The sequence below is a fragment of the Balaenoptera borealis genome (genome assembly GCF_965194805.1).
Source record: "Balaenoptera borealis genome assembly, chromosome: 13".
NCBI lineage: Eukaryota > Metazoa > Chordata > Mammalia > Artiodactyla > Balaenopteridae > Balaenoptera > Balaenoptera borealis.
In genome coordinates, this window is record NC_138870.1 from 18,606,407 (window position 1) to 18,623,466 (window position 17,060).

Sequence of the window (17,060 nt, forward strand, 5' to 3'; positions counted from 1 at the left end):
TTATGAAATGAGATAGGATATAAATTTGCTTAAGATATATATATATATATGTATCTTGCTTAGAAACTCAATAAATAAGTAGACTGTGTAAAATACTTTCCTAATTGCCATATCATTTATTTATCCACTAACAAAATGATAATGATTATTAGTGATAATATTGGGAGTCAGTTTGGCCCAAGTGGAGCTAATCTTAAGTAATACTAGAGAAGACTAGATTTTAAGAACATTCTAGAGATATGAAAATAAAATCTCATGCTTTTTCTGTCCCAGTCTCTCATTCTTTCTCTCTGTTTTAATGCTAGTGAAACAAGGTAAAAACAAAAGCCAAATAACTTCATTATGGCCGTACATGTCATACAATATAATTTAATCCAGTAAAACCTGCTTCTCAAAACCTGTGTCCATCCAAGCTGGCAGGTGATGGTGGCAGTGTACACACCACCTAGCATCTGACCTTAGGGATCAACAGGGACCCATCATGAAGCAAACTGCAGGGAGCAGTTATTACCAAGCTCTCTACTGGATAAGCACTAAACAGTTTCATGTCTACTACTCCAACAGGAATAAACTGTACCCTCAACATTTCTCAGCCTCCTTCTTTCACCAAGGATACCAAAAATAGGATTTATAGTTCTGCTGTTTCCAGCTCAAATTTCACATCCAAGCATCTCCATCTCTTAATTGGAGTTTAAAATAGAGTCTATTCTAAAAATTCCTGTAAATAGTTTTTACACATTCGTAAGAGATGCCTGTGTATGTAAACAGTAGATTAAGCCACAATGGAACTTACAATGATAAGAACTAAATGATATTAAAGGACATGTGTAGGTCTAGGGCAAGGTTTCCTCAGCACAACTGACATTTGGAGCCAGATAATTCTTTGTTGTGGGGAGGCGGTCCTGTGCGTTGTAGGATGTGTAGTAGCATTTCTGGCCTCCACTAACTAGATCAGTAGCAGCCCAATTCCCCTAGAACGACAACCAAAATTGTCTCCAGACATTGCCCAATGTCCACTAGGGACAAAATCACACCTGGTTGGGAACCACTGGTCTACAATCCAATATCTTAGATAAACTGTAAACAATTTCTCCATAAACTGCTAATGGGGGAGGGGGGTCTACCAGGTAGATCAAAGTAAAGAAATATGATTCATTCTTTATTACACAATTATATAATATTATGGTTCTGAGTCACTTTATTACTACAATGTGCTCTGAAGAACCCAAAACAACCATTCAAATATACAGGAGAAGTACCACGTCTTTGGGTTTGCACAACACGCTAGTCTGACCCAGTCATGTCCCTAACTAACACTTCTAGTGTCTAGTTTAAGTTGGATGTGAAGAGAAAAGGCTGATTTCTCAGCCCCTTATGAAGAGTTTGGAAAATATTATTCGATATTTCTTCTCTGAACATTGGACCACTAAAGCTCTCTGTGCACATATGCTTTATAAATAATGCAAGTTTTCCATAACTTCTTTGACTATGGGATGAATTTTTAAGTTGTGTTTCTTTGAGTGTTACCCATATAACTTTCAAAATCTATCTTTACAATACCAATCTTACTTAAAAGCAACATACAGGTTTCTCTCTGATAAACCTCTGTAATAAATTGTTTTATAATTTTTAATTTACAACATTTAAAGTTTCCACTAATTTGATTTTTTTTAAAGCTATGCTTATTTCTGAGGGGTCCTCAGACTCCTAACATGGAAATCTATTGCTCTAATTTCTTCCCTTGAGAGATCATCAGATGTATGACAGAGCAACAGAAACCAATTAAAAATACACATACTTGCTCCAGTGAACTTTTCCTTCCAATGTCTGCATCTCACCGAGGATGGCAAGGAGAAGAGAGGACTTCCCACATCCCACCTGGCCCACAATCATGGTTAACTGACCTACAGAAAAGAAACAAAGGATAATAACAGGATAACATGGAATTCACTTGGTAAAATAAAATCAAAACACATTTAGAAAAGGCTGATGTTTCACAATCAATGGGCTAGTTTTGGTCTCCAGCAATAAAGTATTCTAAACAGCTCCCTTCCCTGATACATAAGTTTTTTGGAAAATAGAAGAAAAATTAAAATCTATAGATCTTGATGTATTATTTTTAAAACTATGAGAATAACTGACACTAGTAAAGAAAACAGTGAAATACTTGCCTAAATCATCTAGATTAGTGTTACCTTTATTGTTCAATTCATTCAGGAGAAAAAGGCAATTTTAACTAAAATAGATAATTGGGCTTAAAATGATTTGGGGGCTGTTCTTAAAATACTTTGATTTGCATGTATAATAGAAAAATCCCAACTACTGACCATGAGGTCAAGTCAAAAAAATAATTCTATTCAATTATCTAGACATTTTAAATAAAAATATTGGGTATTTATGTCTTAAATATCTTGAAAACTTCATCAGGTTTCCTCAGGGATAGAAAACTACTTTCTCATACATCCTTTCTTTAAATTCTTCCTTCAAAAAACTGAGAAATGAACTACTCCATTATTTAAATGCCACAAATCAGCAAATAAACTGAAAGCAATTCATTTGGATGGTAAATAACTTGTCCAAAGGTCCACACTCTGCGGTGTAAGGCAGGTCTTATAATTCCCAGTCACCTCACAGTGATACAGGGGTTCATGAGCTTCATGGTACAAATAAATATTAGTAATGTTTGTCTTGAAAAAGTCTTTCTCTCCTTTTGTTAGGCTCGGTTATGTCGGAAAACCATGGTCATGATAGTTAACAATTACAAACCCGAGTAACAAATGATTCTTACCTGTTGGAATTCGAATATTTATATTAGATAAGGTAGCTAAACCACTGCCCCATGAAAAGTACCCATTTGTGACCTAGAAAATAAGAATACAGAAATTAAATTATAAAATTATGTAAATATGTGGTGTTAGAGAATTATTCCAATTAAAATAGATTTCTTTTTAAAGCACTGTAAGACTTTCAACACAGTAGAAAACACAGTGCTGAAATTCTAATTTAGAGTTATAACTGCTTAGAGGTATAAATGAAACACAAAAAGAATGGACGTGAGAGGAGGGTCTTTGAATTAATGATATTATGAAGAATGCTAAAAATTGCAACAATTTTCCCTGAAAATTTGGGATCATTTATATGTGAACATTCTTAAAAATCAATCACCCAAATATTTGCCAGTGTAACTGCTACACTGATTATTTTCTCACTGCTGCAATTCCCAGAATCCTGTGATGCAAAGTAAAGAACAGAAATAACTACAAATTATTCCAACAAAATGATTCCACTAGCTAAGAAGGAAGGTTTTGTAATGAATAAGTTTCCTGAACTATGTGGATTTATCACTCTCCCTTGATCTTAAAAGAAAAAGTAAAGGGGAGGAAGAAACAGCACATAAATGAGGCAACATTGCTTGGTGGTATAAACCTCAACAACCAGCAAACAAACAAACAAAAAGACCTTAGAGTCATCCAAAGCAATCTATTGTTTTAATATGTGTCAAGAAAACTTGATAGTTTTAACAGTTACAAAAATGGGAAACGAAAGAGGTATAACAGAACCCAAGGGTTGGAAGGGTGAACAGAGACAGATGAGGGGAGAGAAAGTGCCTGAAAAATTAGAGGAAACTAAAGTAAGGCTACACTTTGCTCATAAATTAATATTTTGTTTCCAAACCCCAAGTGATGAAATTTCTAAGCACATTTTTGTTCAGGAATTTTGCAGAATAGATTGGTAATATCTAAATTATAACTAAAAATATCCTTAAAAAGCTCTTAAAATGAACAACTAGAGTGCAAAAGTTACCTGAAAAGGCTAGATTATGTTTTTCCATGTAAGTTTTCTCTAGCTTGGCATTTAATAATATCCATCACATAGATATGCATGAAATTAGTCCTGGAAGGAGGGTGGCCTGGAAGGGCTCAATAAGTGATCACTTTACAGATACCTGCTGAGCACCCAGTCTATGTGAAGTCCTGCGTTAGGACTGATGTGGGCTACAAAGAAGGTATAATGCATCCTCCCTGCTTCCCTGCTCAATTGAGCTTACAGTCAATTGAGTAGTAAACCAAGGCAAGAGAGTATGGGCTAAGTAACAAATAGAGGGGCAGACAGACGAAAGTGCAACAGCAGTTCATAAGGAAAATCATTTACATCTGAGATGAGTCAAAAAAAGAAAATATTTTGAAAAAGGAGGGCCTTTTAGCTGGTTTTGGAAAATATGCTGAATTTCAGCAAAGGTATTTCTGAGTAAAGAACTACAGTGAGAACAGGTTCAGGATCAGAAAACCATGAAACATGCTATGAGAAATAATGAATAAAGCTGGCTGGGGCAGAGGTTTAAGATACAGTGGCTAAGTGACAAAGGATGCTCAAAGAAAATCTACAGTCTTCAAGGCTGAGAATCCCTCTTTCTCGGAGAAAGTGGAGAGCAGGCTAAACGAGGTGCACATACAGATGGGCTGGGGAGAGGGTCAGCATGGAACTGAGAGGCCCTCCATAACAACCTTTACGTTTTCAATGAATTGAGAGGGAAGGTTATCTGTAGAAACAGGAGGTGGCCAAAGGAGAGAGAGAACGAGGTGGGAGGAGATTAGTGACAGATGAAGAGCTACTGTAGGTGATGGAGAATCATGCTGAAGGGAGGCATGGGAAAGGATTGCCAAGGACCATGGAGAGTCAGCCGAGGGTGGAGGTAATGAAGCTCTGGCCATGCCAACTTGTACCATTAAGTCGTTTTCTCCACAGAACTTAGCACCCTGGGGACAGCAGCCCAGAAGGCATGGGGTTGAACGGCTACAGAAGGATGTGAAAGGGCTGGGAGAAAAGAAGGGGCTCAAGTTACCGCAGGTTGCAATGAGGTTAAAAGCCAATGGTGGTGTGATGAATTGGGAGATTGGGATTGACATATATACACTAATATGTATAAAATGGATAACTAATAAGAACCTGCTGTATAAAAAAATAAATAAAAAATAATGCGGGGAAAAAAAAAGCCAATGCCAGTGAAGGTGAAGCCCTAAGGGAGCTGGAGGGTAGGGCTGTGATGTCGGTGGCTGGCTGGTATAACAGAGGCTAAGATCTCAGAGGGGTTGTGCGTCTAAGTGGTGGCCGAGTGTGAATGCAGGTGAGTTTGTGGAAATGGAGGGGTGGTCGATTAAGGGGCTTGGGGGCTGGGATACTAGATGGGCTGTGAACCTGGAAGTTTAAATCACATCCAGGTGTGGCACTTACTAAGGTAGAAAGCTGGACTCGGAAACAGGCACCTAAATCTTCAGTGAAGGTGGGTGAGTGATTATGAGGTCCTCTGATCATAGACATGAGAAAGGTACAACACGCTATAGCTTCACAAGAGTGTGAGAGAGGAAAGATGTGGTTGGAAAGCAGCAGGGAAGAACCAGAAGAATACAGTGTCACCTCCTGATTTGGTCCTACACAGAAGTATAAGAGGGAACAGAGCTCACTTGAGAGGGATGGAGGAGAGTCAAAGTGAATTCCTCCCGCTGTGATTTGCCCTTCCATTCCCTCCTCCCTTTTACAAAATTGTCTCACTTCTCCACCATAAGCATTAAAATCCTGGCTTCCCAAACTAGCTGTTTGACCTTGGAAAATCAGCTAATATATAAATCTCCACAAAGGTTCATAAAAGGATAGGTACAAAGATGGTTATCACAGCATGGTTTGTGATGGAGGAAGGATGGAGGCCAACCCAGCAGCCATCACTAGGGGACAAGTAAAAGGCAGGGATGTTACAGAATGCAGTGGTGCAGCTAGAAGGAGCAAACAATTTCAGGAAATTGAAAATATAAATGCTCATGACAATACTACATATTTCACAGGGATATGAGTGTGTTGAAGTGCATATATTGAGCATATTATTGCTGACACCGTAATGTTGGGAGGATGAGGGGATATAGGCATAAGGATCAGGGATAAAGGGAAAGGATGAATTAAAATGTAAAGGCAGGAACGAGACAATGCAAAAAGCCACCTACTGTATGATTCCATTTATATGAAATATCCAGCATAGGTAAATCCGTAGAGACAGAAAGCAGATTGGTGTTGGCAGGGGCAAGAGAAAGGGGGAAATGGGGAGTGACAGCTTAATGGGTACGGGGTTTCCTTTTGGGGTGATAAAAATATTTTGCGACTAGTAGATGGGATGGTTGTACAACTTTGGGAATCTAAATGCCACTGAATTGTTCACTTGAAAATGGTTAATTTTATGCTATGTGAATTTCACCTCAATTGAAATAATTTTTTGAAAATCTAAAGGCAGGACCTTCCACACACCTTTGTCCATTCTCTCCTGCCAAAAATAAATAAAAATGCTGAGTAAAATACAGTTTGTAAAACACCTCATTAAAGCAAGGAATAAGGAAATGTCTAGTGAAAGTATAAGGAAAAGTACAAAAAGATATATACACTCCGGAGCACCTAAGCTTCTTTCCTTCCAAAAGGGCCAAGAATAGCTAAGATATTTTAGAAGAAAAAAAATAAGGTGTAAGAACTTGTCCTAAAAAATGTCAGGGTTTATTAGAAAGCTATAATAATCACAACAGTGGAATACTGGACAGACAAATCAGAGAAAAATAAAGAAAGAAATCTGTGTGACAAGACGGCACTAAAAGTCAGTGGGTACGGTGACTGATACACAGTGCCTGGACAACCCGACATCATATAAAAAATTAAATCCGACCTTACTGACTTACTACTAAATGCAGTAAAATGACTACCACTAAATTTACTACTGCTAAACTTACAGCTAAAATTATTTATTACTGATTTCCCTACTAAATCACAACCTTACTTCATACCAACCACAAAAATAGATTTTAGGTCAATTAAAGTACTAAAAGCAAAAGGTGTAGCTCCAGGAATTTTAAGAACCAATACAGAATATCTTTATACCTTTTGGTAGAAGAAGATTTCTTTTTTTTTTTTTTTTTTTAAATTTTTGGCCACGCCATGTGGCAAGTGGGGTCTTAGTCCCCCAACCAGGGATCAAACACATGCCCCCAACATTGGAAGTGATGTCTTAACCAATGGACCACCAGGAAAGTCCCCAAAAATGTTTTCATAAAGGAGGCAAAAAGCAAAGCATTAGCCATAAAGGAAAAGTTCTATAAACTAGATTACATTAAAATTAAGAATTTCTGATACCATAAAGAAAGTAAAAAGCCAAGCTATGGAGTGGGAAAAGAATTCTGTAACATATATAAGTGCCAAAGTAGTACCCAGAATTTTTTTAAACAGGGGGAACAAATAACCTGGCAATTCACAAGAGGAGCTCCAAACCCAAATGGTCAATATATATAGGAAAAGGTGCTCAACCTCATTAGAAATCAGAAAATTACAAATAAAAACCACAGCAAGATACAACTGCACCTCCTCCCAACAAACAACACACATTTTGGCAAAATATTGGAAGCACTGATGAAGAGGGAGACCAACTGGAATTCTCGATCACTGTTTTTCTTCTTTATAAATTTATGTATTTTATTTATTTTTTAATTTTTGGCTGCATTGGATCTTTGTTGCTGCACGCGGGCTTTCTCTAGTTGCGGTGGGCGGGGGCTACTATTCACTGTGGTGCGTGGGCTTCTCATTGCGGTGGCTTCTCTTGTTGCGGAGCACAGGTTCTAGGCGAGCAGGCTTCAGTAGTTGTGGCATGCAGGCTCAGTAGCTGTGGCTTGCAGGTTTAGCTGCTCCATGGCATGTGGGATCTTCCAGGACCAGGGATCGAACACTGTGTCCCCTGCATTGGCAGGTGGATTCTCAACCACTGTGCCACTAGGGAAGTCCCTCACTCACTATTAATGGAAGTGTAAAATGGCACAACCACTTTAGAGAAAAGTTGGCCATTGTGAAGAAAAGTTGAGGATGTACAGCCCTATGACTCAGCAATTGTTCACAACAGCCTCAAAAAAAATAACCAAAAGTCCATCAAAAGTATAACAGATCAATAAGTTCTGGTATATTTATACAATGAAACGATACACAGTGATGAGAATGAATGAATTACAGCTTCACATAGCAACATGGATGAATTATATCCACATAATGTCGAGCAGAAGAAGCAACACACATACACGTACATGCACATATTCAAACTTAAAAAAACTAAAGCACATTTTTAGGGAGGCATACATAGCAAGGATGATCAAGGAAATGATGACCACAAAAGTCAGGGTGGCGATTATATCTTGGGGGAGAGATAGAGAGAGTGCAGCTAAAGTGTGTGCTGGGGGGACCTTCAGAGGAAGCTCATGATGTTCTTCATTTGGTAGTGGTTGCACAGATATTTACTTTTTCATTTAACAGTGCATACATGTTGTATGTACTTTTCTGTAGGTATGTTGTATTTCACAATAAAAAAGATTTCAAAAATACAAATGAGTAATAACCAATTTGGGAATTTCCACTATGAATAAATGGTGAATTCGAGCTTGAAGGGGTATCTAAAACTGCAGTGGCCATTCAGTGGAATAGCAGACTCCAGGACATTGATGAGCAGGGGTTTGTTGTTTTTTTGTGGGTTTTTTGGTGCATGAAGGGTCAATTCTGGGAAAAAAATCATGATAACCTTCCTTTTTTCCATGAAAAATGAAAATAAATTGAATAAGGCACACGGAAAAGATGTATTTTTAGGTTCCCACTACACTGAAGAGAAAATGTCGATTAAAAAACACTCTTTTTTTAGTCACTAATACATTGTTATTTTCTGGGCATATTTGAGAATTGGCAGCATAGAGGACCCTTTCTAGTCTCTCATTACTTACTTTATCATAGCTTAGTTCACACCCTACTTGTACATTATAATTGTCTAGGGAACTACTAGAGATGTTTTCAAAAATGATGCCCAGGTTTATATATATATATACACACACACACACACATACATATGCATATACATATATATATATATATATATATATGTGATTCTAATGTACAGCCAAGACTAAGAATCACTACAGGACTTGCCTGGAGGCACAGTGGTTAAGAATCCACCTGCCAACGCAGGGGACATGGGTTTGATCTCTGGTCCGGGAAGATCCCACATGCCACGGAACAACTAATAAGCACACGAGCCACAACTTCTGAGCCTGCACTCTAGAGCCCGAGAGTCACAATTACTGAGCCCACACGCTGCAACTACTGAAGCCTGTGTGCCTACAGCCTGTGCTCTGCCACAAGAAAAGCCACCACAATGAGAAGCCCGTGCACCGCAACAAAGAGTAGCCCCCGCTCGCCGCAACTAGAGAAAAGCCCGCACGCAACAACGAAGGCCCAATGCAGCCAAAAATAAATAAATAAATAAATAAATTATTAAAAAATGAGTCACTACAGCTCTTTGAAATTCACAGGTGATATACCTTATCCTCAAAACAACCATACTAAAATGGCATCCCCACCTCAAGAGGGGCAGACCATGGCTTAGAGAAGCAATTTGCCCAAATCACACATCAAATTAATGGCAAAGGGAAGGCTAGCATTAGCTTATTCCATCCAGTAACGCATTTGTTCCAGTTGCTAAAAGCCTGTCGTGGGACAGGTATGGTGTCGGGCAATAAGGAGAGAGAGAGGAGAATTAAATGTGGTTCTTGGTTTTACTGTACCACTCACTGAGCATCCCTCACTCTGACTGGGCAGGGCAGGGAGTGGGACAGCCCCAGCAGCCAATGTGGCTAGTCTTCTAAACAGCTAGTTTCCAGACTCCGTTGGCTCTGATGTCCAGAGGCCCTTGACTGCTGCAGGCATCTGTTCTGGTTCCTGCATAACCCTGACCCCTTCCAGGGGCTGATCCCAACACTCAGTCCTCAGCCTGTGTTCCTGTGGTGGCCTGTCCTATGAAGCACTCATGCTTGGGAAGAGTACAAATGGCTGAGTGTCAATGACAAAAAACAAACAACCCTTTTGCATGTAGCTGTCCAGTTTTCCCAGCACCGCTTACTGAAGAGCCTGCCTTTTCTCCATCGTATTCTCTTGCTTCCTTTGTCAAAGATAAGGTGACCAAATGTGCGTGGGTTTATCTCTGGGCTTTCTATCCTGTTCCATTGATCTATTATTTCTGTTTTTGTGCCAGTACCATACTGTCTTGATTACTGTAGCTTTGTAGTATAGTCTGAAGTCAGGGAGCCTGAGTCCTCCAGCTTTGTTTTTCTTTCTCAACATTGCTTGGGCTATTCGGGGTCTTTTGTGTTTCCATACAAATTGTGAAATTTTTTGTTCTAGTTCTGTGAAAAATGCCATTGGTAGTTTGATAGGGATTGCATTGAATCTGTAGATTGCTTTGGGTAGTATAGTCATTTTCACAATGTTGATTCTTCCAATCCAAGAACATGGTATATCTATCCATCTGTTTGTATCATCTTTAATTTCTTTCATCAGTGTCATATAGTTTTCTGCATACAGGTCTTTTGTCTCCTTAGGTAGGTTTATTCCTAGGTATTTTATTCTTTTTGTTGCAATAGTAAATGGGAGTGTTTCCTTAATTTCTTTTTCAGATTTTTCATCATTAGTGTATAGGAATGCAAGAGATTTCTGTGCATTAATTTTGTATCCTGCTACTCTAACAAATTCGTTGATTAGCTCTAGTAGTTTTCTGGTAGTATCTTTAGGATTCTCTATACATAGTATCATGTCATCGGCAAAAAGTGACAGTTTTACTTCTTTTCTGATTTGGATTCTTTTATTTCTTTTTTTTTGGCTAAAGCTTCCAAAACTATGTTGAATAATAATGGTGAGAGTGGGCAACATAGTCTTTTTCCTGATCTTAGTGGAAATGGTTTCAGTTTTTCACCACTGAGAATGATGTTGGCTATGGGTTTGTCATATATGGCCTTTATTATGTTGACATAGGTTCCCTCTATGCCTACTTTCTGGAGAGTTTTTATCATAAATCGCTGTTGAATTTTGTCAAAAGCTTTTTCTGCATCTATTGAGATTATCATATGGTTTTTATCCTTCAGTTTGTTAATGTGGTGTATCACATTGGTTGATCTGCGTATATTGAAGAATCTTTGCATTCCTGGAATAAACCCCACTTGATCATGGCACATGATCCTTTTATTGTGCTGTTGGATTCTGTTTGCTAGTATTTTGTTGAGGATTTTTGCATCTGTGTTCATCAGTGATATTGCTCTGTAGTTTTCTTTTTTTGTGACATCTTTGTCTGGTTTTGGTATCAGGGTGATGGTGTCCTCGTAGAATGAGTTTGGGAGTGTTCCTCCCTCTGCTACATTTTGGAAGAGTTTGAGAAGGACAGGTGTTAGCTCTTCTCTAAATGTTTGATAGAATTCACCTGTGAAGCCATCTGGTCCTGGGCTTTTGTTTGTTGGAAGATTTTTAATCACAGTTTCAATTTCAGTGCTTGTGATTGGTCTGTTTATATTTTCTATTTCTTCCTGGTTCAGTCTCAGAAGGTTGTGCTTTTCTAAGAATTTGTCCATTTCTTCCAGGTTGTCCATTTTATTGGCATATAGTTGCTTGTAGTAATCTCTCACGATCCTTTGTATTTCTGCAGTGTCAGTTGTTACTTCTCCTTTTTCATTTCTAATTCTGTTGATTTGAGTCCTCTCCCTTTTTTTCTTGATGAGTCTGGCTAATGGTTTATCAATTTTGTTTATCTTCTCAAAGAACCAGCTTTTAGTTTTATTGACCTTTGCTATTGTTTCTTTCATTTCTTTTTCATTTATTTCTGCTCTGATCTTTATGATTTCTTTCCTTCTGCTAACTTTGGGGTCTTTTTGTTCTTCTTTCCCTAATTGCTTTAGGTGTAAGGTTAGGTTGTTTATTTGAGTTTTTCTTGTTTCTTGAGATAGGATTGTATTGCTATAAACTTCCATCTTAGAACTGCTTTTGCTGCATCCCATAGGTTTGGTGTCATAGTGTTTTCATTGTCATTTGTTTCTAGGTATTTTTTGTTAATTTCCTCAGGAAGACCTAAATAGACATTTCTCCAAAGACATAGAGATGGCTGACAGGCACACGAAACAATGCTCAACATCACTAATTATTAGAGAAATACAAATCAAAACTATGAGGTATCACTGCACACCAGTCAGACTGGCCATCATTAAAAAGTCTACAAATAACAAATGTTGGAGAGGGTGTGGAGAAAAGTGAACCCTCCTACACTATTGGTGGGAATGTAAATTGGTGCAGCCACTGTGGAAAACAGTATGGAGGTTCCTCTAAAAACTAAAAATAGAGTTGCCATATGATCCTGCAATCCCATTCCTCAGCATATATCCAGACAAAACTATAATTCGAAAAGATACCTTCACCCAATGTTCACTGTGGCACGATTCACAATAGCCAAGGCATGGAAACAACCTAAATGTCCATCGACAGATGAATGGATAAAGAAGATGTGGTACATATATACAATGAAATACTACTCAGCCGTAAAAAAGAATGAAATAATACCATTTGCAGGAACATGGCTGGACCTAGAGATTATCATACTAAGTAAAGTAAGTCAGAAAGAGAAAGACAAATATCATATGATATCACTTATATGTGGAATCTACGATACGACACAAATGAACTTATCTATGAGACAGAAACAGACTCACACACATAGAGAACAGACTTGTAATTGCCAAGGGGGAGAGGGGTGGGGGAGGGATCGATTGGGAGTTTCGGATTAGCCGATGCAAACTATTATATATAGAATGGATAAACAAGATCCTACTGTATAGAAGAGGGAACTATATTCAATATCTGCTGATAAACCATAATGAAAAAGAATATGAAAAAGAATGTATATATATGTATAACTGAGTCACTTTGCTATACAGCAGAAATTAACACAGCATTATAAATCAACTATACTTCAATAATAAAACATTTTTTTGAAAAAAGGCTGTTTGACAATGCAATCCAAAAATGGGCAGAAGACCTAAATACAAATTTCTCCAAAGAAGATATACAGAATGCCAACAGACACATGAAAGGATGCTCAACATCACTAATCATTAGGGAAATGCAAATCAAAACTACAATAAGGTATCACCTCACACCAGTCAGAATGGTCATCATCAAAAAATCTACAAACAATAAATGCTGGAGAGGGTGTGGAGAGAAGGGAACCCTCTTGCACTGTTGGTGGGAATGTAAATTGATACAGCCCCTATGGAGAACAGTATGGAGGTTCCTTAAAAACCTAAAATAGAATTACCATATGACCCAGCAATCATACTACTGGGCATATACCCAGAGAAAACCATAATTCAAAAAGACACATGCACCCCAATGTTCATTGCAGCACTATTTCCAATAGCCAGGTCATGGAAGCAACCTAAATGCCCATCGACAGACAAATTGATAAAGAAGATGTGGTACATATATACAATGGAATATTACTCAGCCATAAAAAGGAACGAAATTGGGTCATTTGTAGATACGTGGATGGATCTAGAGACTGTCATATGGAGTGAAGTAAGTCAGAAAAACAAATATCATATATTAACGCATATATGTGGAACCTAGAAACATGGTACACATGAACCGGTTTGCAGGGCAGAAATAGAGACACAGATGTAGAGAACAAACGTATGGATACCAAGGGGGGAAAGTGGGGGTGGTGGTGGTGGTGTGATAAATTGGGAGATTGCGATTGAATGTACACTAATATGTATAAAATGGATAAGTATTAAGAACCTGCTGTATTTTAAAAAAAAACCGTATGCTATCACATATATATGGAATCTAAAAAAAAAAAAATGGTTCTGATGAACCTATGGGCAGGACAGGAATAAAGACACAGATGTAGAGAATGGACTTGAAGACACGGGGAGGGGGAAGGGTAAACTGGGACGAAGTGAGAAAGTAACATTGACATATATACACTACCAAATGTAAAATAGATAGCCAGTGGGAAGCAGCGGCATGACACAGGGAGATCAGCTCAGTGGTTTGTGACCACCTAGAGGGGTGGGATAGGGAGCAGGGGAGGGAGATGCAAAAAGGAGGGGATATGGGGATATATGTATACATATAGCTGATTGTTATACAGCAGAAACTAACACAGCATTGTAAAGCAATTATACTCCAATAAAAATGTTAAGGAAAAAAAAAAAAGGCCGTTTGAGACGAGTCAAAGGCAGTATTGGGAAGCTGGGTGGAAGCACACAACCCAGGTCTAAGCCTTTCCTGGTTGTAGATAATTGTTATCTAATCTACTTCCTCAAAAACTGGACCTGTAATATTGGCGTTCTCTAGAAATGAATCTACTTGGTAAATAAACATAAGAGTATGAGCGGAAATACGTTGGATACTAGCTTCTAACGCAGATTCAGAAGAAAGATTCATCCTCCAGTTATTTAAACAACTGCTGGAGCAAAGCTGTGGTTGGGAGGCAAGGCAGCACTGAGAATTATAAACTTATCGGAATATTTTTGAGAATGAGTGACCATGCTAAAGAGACTTTAAAGACATGAGGTAGGACCCTTTTGCAGAACTTCACCATAAAATAGTAACATCAATGTTTCTATTCATGTAAGAATTCAGGAAATAAAATAACCTTTATTGCGATATCCTCCGTCTCCACGGGACGCAGACGTCGTGTTGATTGCTCGTAGCTGTCCAGGTGATACCTTCCAGGCTGCTTCCTGTTTATAGTTTTTGGCTGCTGCATTCCACATGGAAAAGAGCACAAGTTGAAGGTCTATGGAAAAAACTTGAGTTTTTACTGAACATTAACTCACATTGCTACTTCTCCACTTCAATTCTAAGAAAAAGAAATGAGTAAAGTGAATGTCATATTTTAATTATTTCTATGGTGTCCCCCTGCCGCCAAAAAAAAGCAAATGATAATGAAAAAGTGTTACACGATAATTTTAAACCTGATTCACAAACTTTTTAAGAAAAACAAAAATATGAAGATGTGATACTTGCAAATGATAGAAGTTAAAGTGCTGAGCACCAAACTAGGCTTTGGATATTCTTTCTCCAGCTTTCTGGATGAACAGGCCCAGGCGGTAAAAAGCTGTGTGTCATGGCCAAAGGCAAGCAGGCTAACTCAGGGTAAACTAGAATCTAATTCTTAGGCCGTCGGGCTTGTAAATGTTCCAACAGTGCATTTTTGGTCACCCTCTGAATCATGAGGATTTTGAATCCGATACACTCACATAAATCAGTCTGGGCTATATGTCACCTGAAGATCCCTGGTGGAATGAGAAAAAGCATCGAGGACTTTTTTGCCTATAATATGCATATTATTTCATAAGGAGACCCATAAGCACTGTAGAGTGATCTAGTTTTTCGCAAATGTTATAGCATTGCTCTGAGCCAAAGGACTAAAGAAAGTCTCCATAAAACGGAGGTTGCCAGCTAAAGCTAGGCAATCTTCACATACTTAAAATGAGCTCAAATTAGGTCATAACTAGAAACTTGTCATTCTCTAATTTTGAGTTTAATTTCACATAGAGACAAATGACTAAAGAGAAGGTAGAAACTTCAGTTCTGTAAACCTCTAATTTAGAAAAATATATAAGCTCAAAATTTGTCCCAGAGATCTAGTAAGCAAGTATTTCGACATAAATGATTATCTCTCTTACTTAAATACCTTATAGAGATGATGAAAGCTAAATAGTAAAACACTTTAAAACTGTTAAATTACCTTTAAAAGCAAAGGATTCTAGAATTGTGAAACTTTTTTTTTCCTTGGGCTTGGAACAGCAGGTTTAGCTTTTGATAAATCCGTTGAGTTCTATTATGGGAATCAGGAATGTCCTTGAATAATCAGTAATTTAATCTGAACGAGATATTGCCCTCCAATTTATATCCATCAGCGTATCAACAGAATATCAAACTACCAAATAGCACATTGCTAAGCTACACGCCATTCAATACTGAGATTAAAAAGTCACTGAGTACTACCAGTGTTCTGTTGCACAGAAACTACTGAATGCATTTTAAATTTTAAAAAGAGAGAGAGAGAAAGAGTGCTCATGACATTTTTAGTTTTGTTTTTCTTCCCACAGTCCTCACAGATAACCTTACATGAGAGATGTAGAAAGCCACTATCCTTTAAGCTGAGTATATTTCCCACACAAGACAGGTCTATATCTGTACATATATTCTCTGTCTTCTAGAGTCGTAACTTCTATAGTAGTATTGCGCCCAGAGTTCCAAAAGGAATGACTTCATGTTCTTCACAAAACTAAGGAGAGGGTGGGAGGAGGAGACGTGTTGACAGAGATTTGAGTCGGAGTCTCACAGATGTAATTTGAAGAAACTCTGGCTCTAGACTGTCACTAATTCTCCGTGGAGATTCTGCAGCCAAAACCACTTAACTCTAAGCTTTTACAGAATACATAGCATCTTAAGCGCTCTCAAGTAGGAGTTTCCATTAGTGTTCTTTTCAAACACACAGCTTTTTTCTCTTCATTTTTAAAAGTTTGTCATTTGTGGTTTGGCCCATCAGCAGTGATGAATGGCCCCGAAAGACATCAGAAGTCCAGTCTGGTTTCAATAACTCTGAAGATACTGGAGGCAACTGAAGGGGATTCTTTTTTCCTTCCAACCTTTGCTCAGTTTAATATTTCTTCTATCCCTCATCTCATACAAACCACTCTTCAGAATTCCCTCACTCCACTCCCTCAAACTTGACCTCCTCTGTTCCCTTTCCTGAGGTCATCTCCCTCTGCTCATCCCTACATCTCTGAAAGACGATCTAATAAGTTCTTTGCGAATCTCCTATCATCTAAAGTGAGACAAGTCAGGTTCTAATCAAATGCTTGACTTTCCTGCTGCCTCAAAGTGTACACAGTCTATGATGTATTCCTGTCTTGGTGTCCATGTCCACACAAGAGTACACAAGCATTTTCAGGCTTTGTTACTGCAGCGTCTACAAGCATGGGTGGTGGTTCCTACTCAGACAAAATCACACCTGCTCAACAAAATAACTCAACAGAGAGTAAAAAAATAACTCCAGAAAAGCAGAAGAAATCAGCAAGTCTAAAGACAGCCAAGTGCTTGTCTTAACTATTTTTAGCATGATGTGAATAAAAATTTAATATAGACTGACTTCCTGGTGAAGGTTTTCCAAGCCT

At 38.2% G+C, this 17,060-nt stretch overlaps 1 protein-coding gene and 1 long non-coding RNA gene across 11 annotated transcripts in view; one reads left to right on the forward strand and one right to left on the reverse strand.

The window, feature by feature from the left end:
- The window catches only part of LOC309609923, a 477,943-nt gene that overhangs the window by 249,362 nt on the left and 211,521 nt on the right, over positions 1–17,060 (forward strand). The window lies entirely within an intron of this gene.
- Positions 1–17,060, reverse strand: part of ABCC9 (ATP binding cassette subfamily C member 9) — a 151,897-nt gene that overhangs the window by 88,477 nt on the left and 46,360 nt on the right. For all 10 annotated transcript variants that reach the window (XM_082351869.1, XM_082351874.1, XM_082351872.1 and 7 more), the window contains 3 exons: positions 14,528–14,635; positions 2,789–2,861; positions 1,799–1,904 (listed from right to left, as the gene is read on the reverse strand). In XM_082351869.1, the coding sequence (XP_082207995.1) occupies positions 1,799–1,904; positions 2,789–2,861; positions 14,528–14,635 (287 nt within the window). The remainder of the gene's footprint in view (positions 1–1,798; positions 1,905–2,788; positions 2,862–14,527; positions 14,636–17,060) is intronic.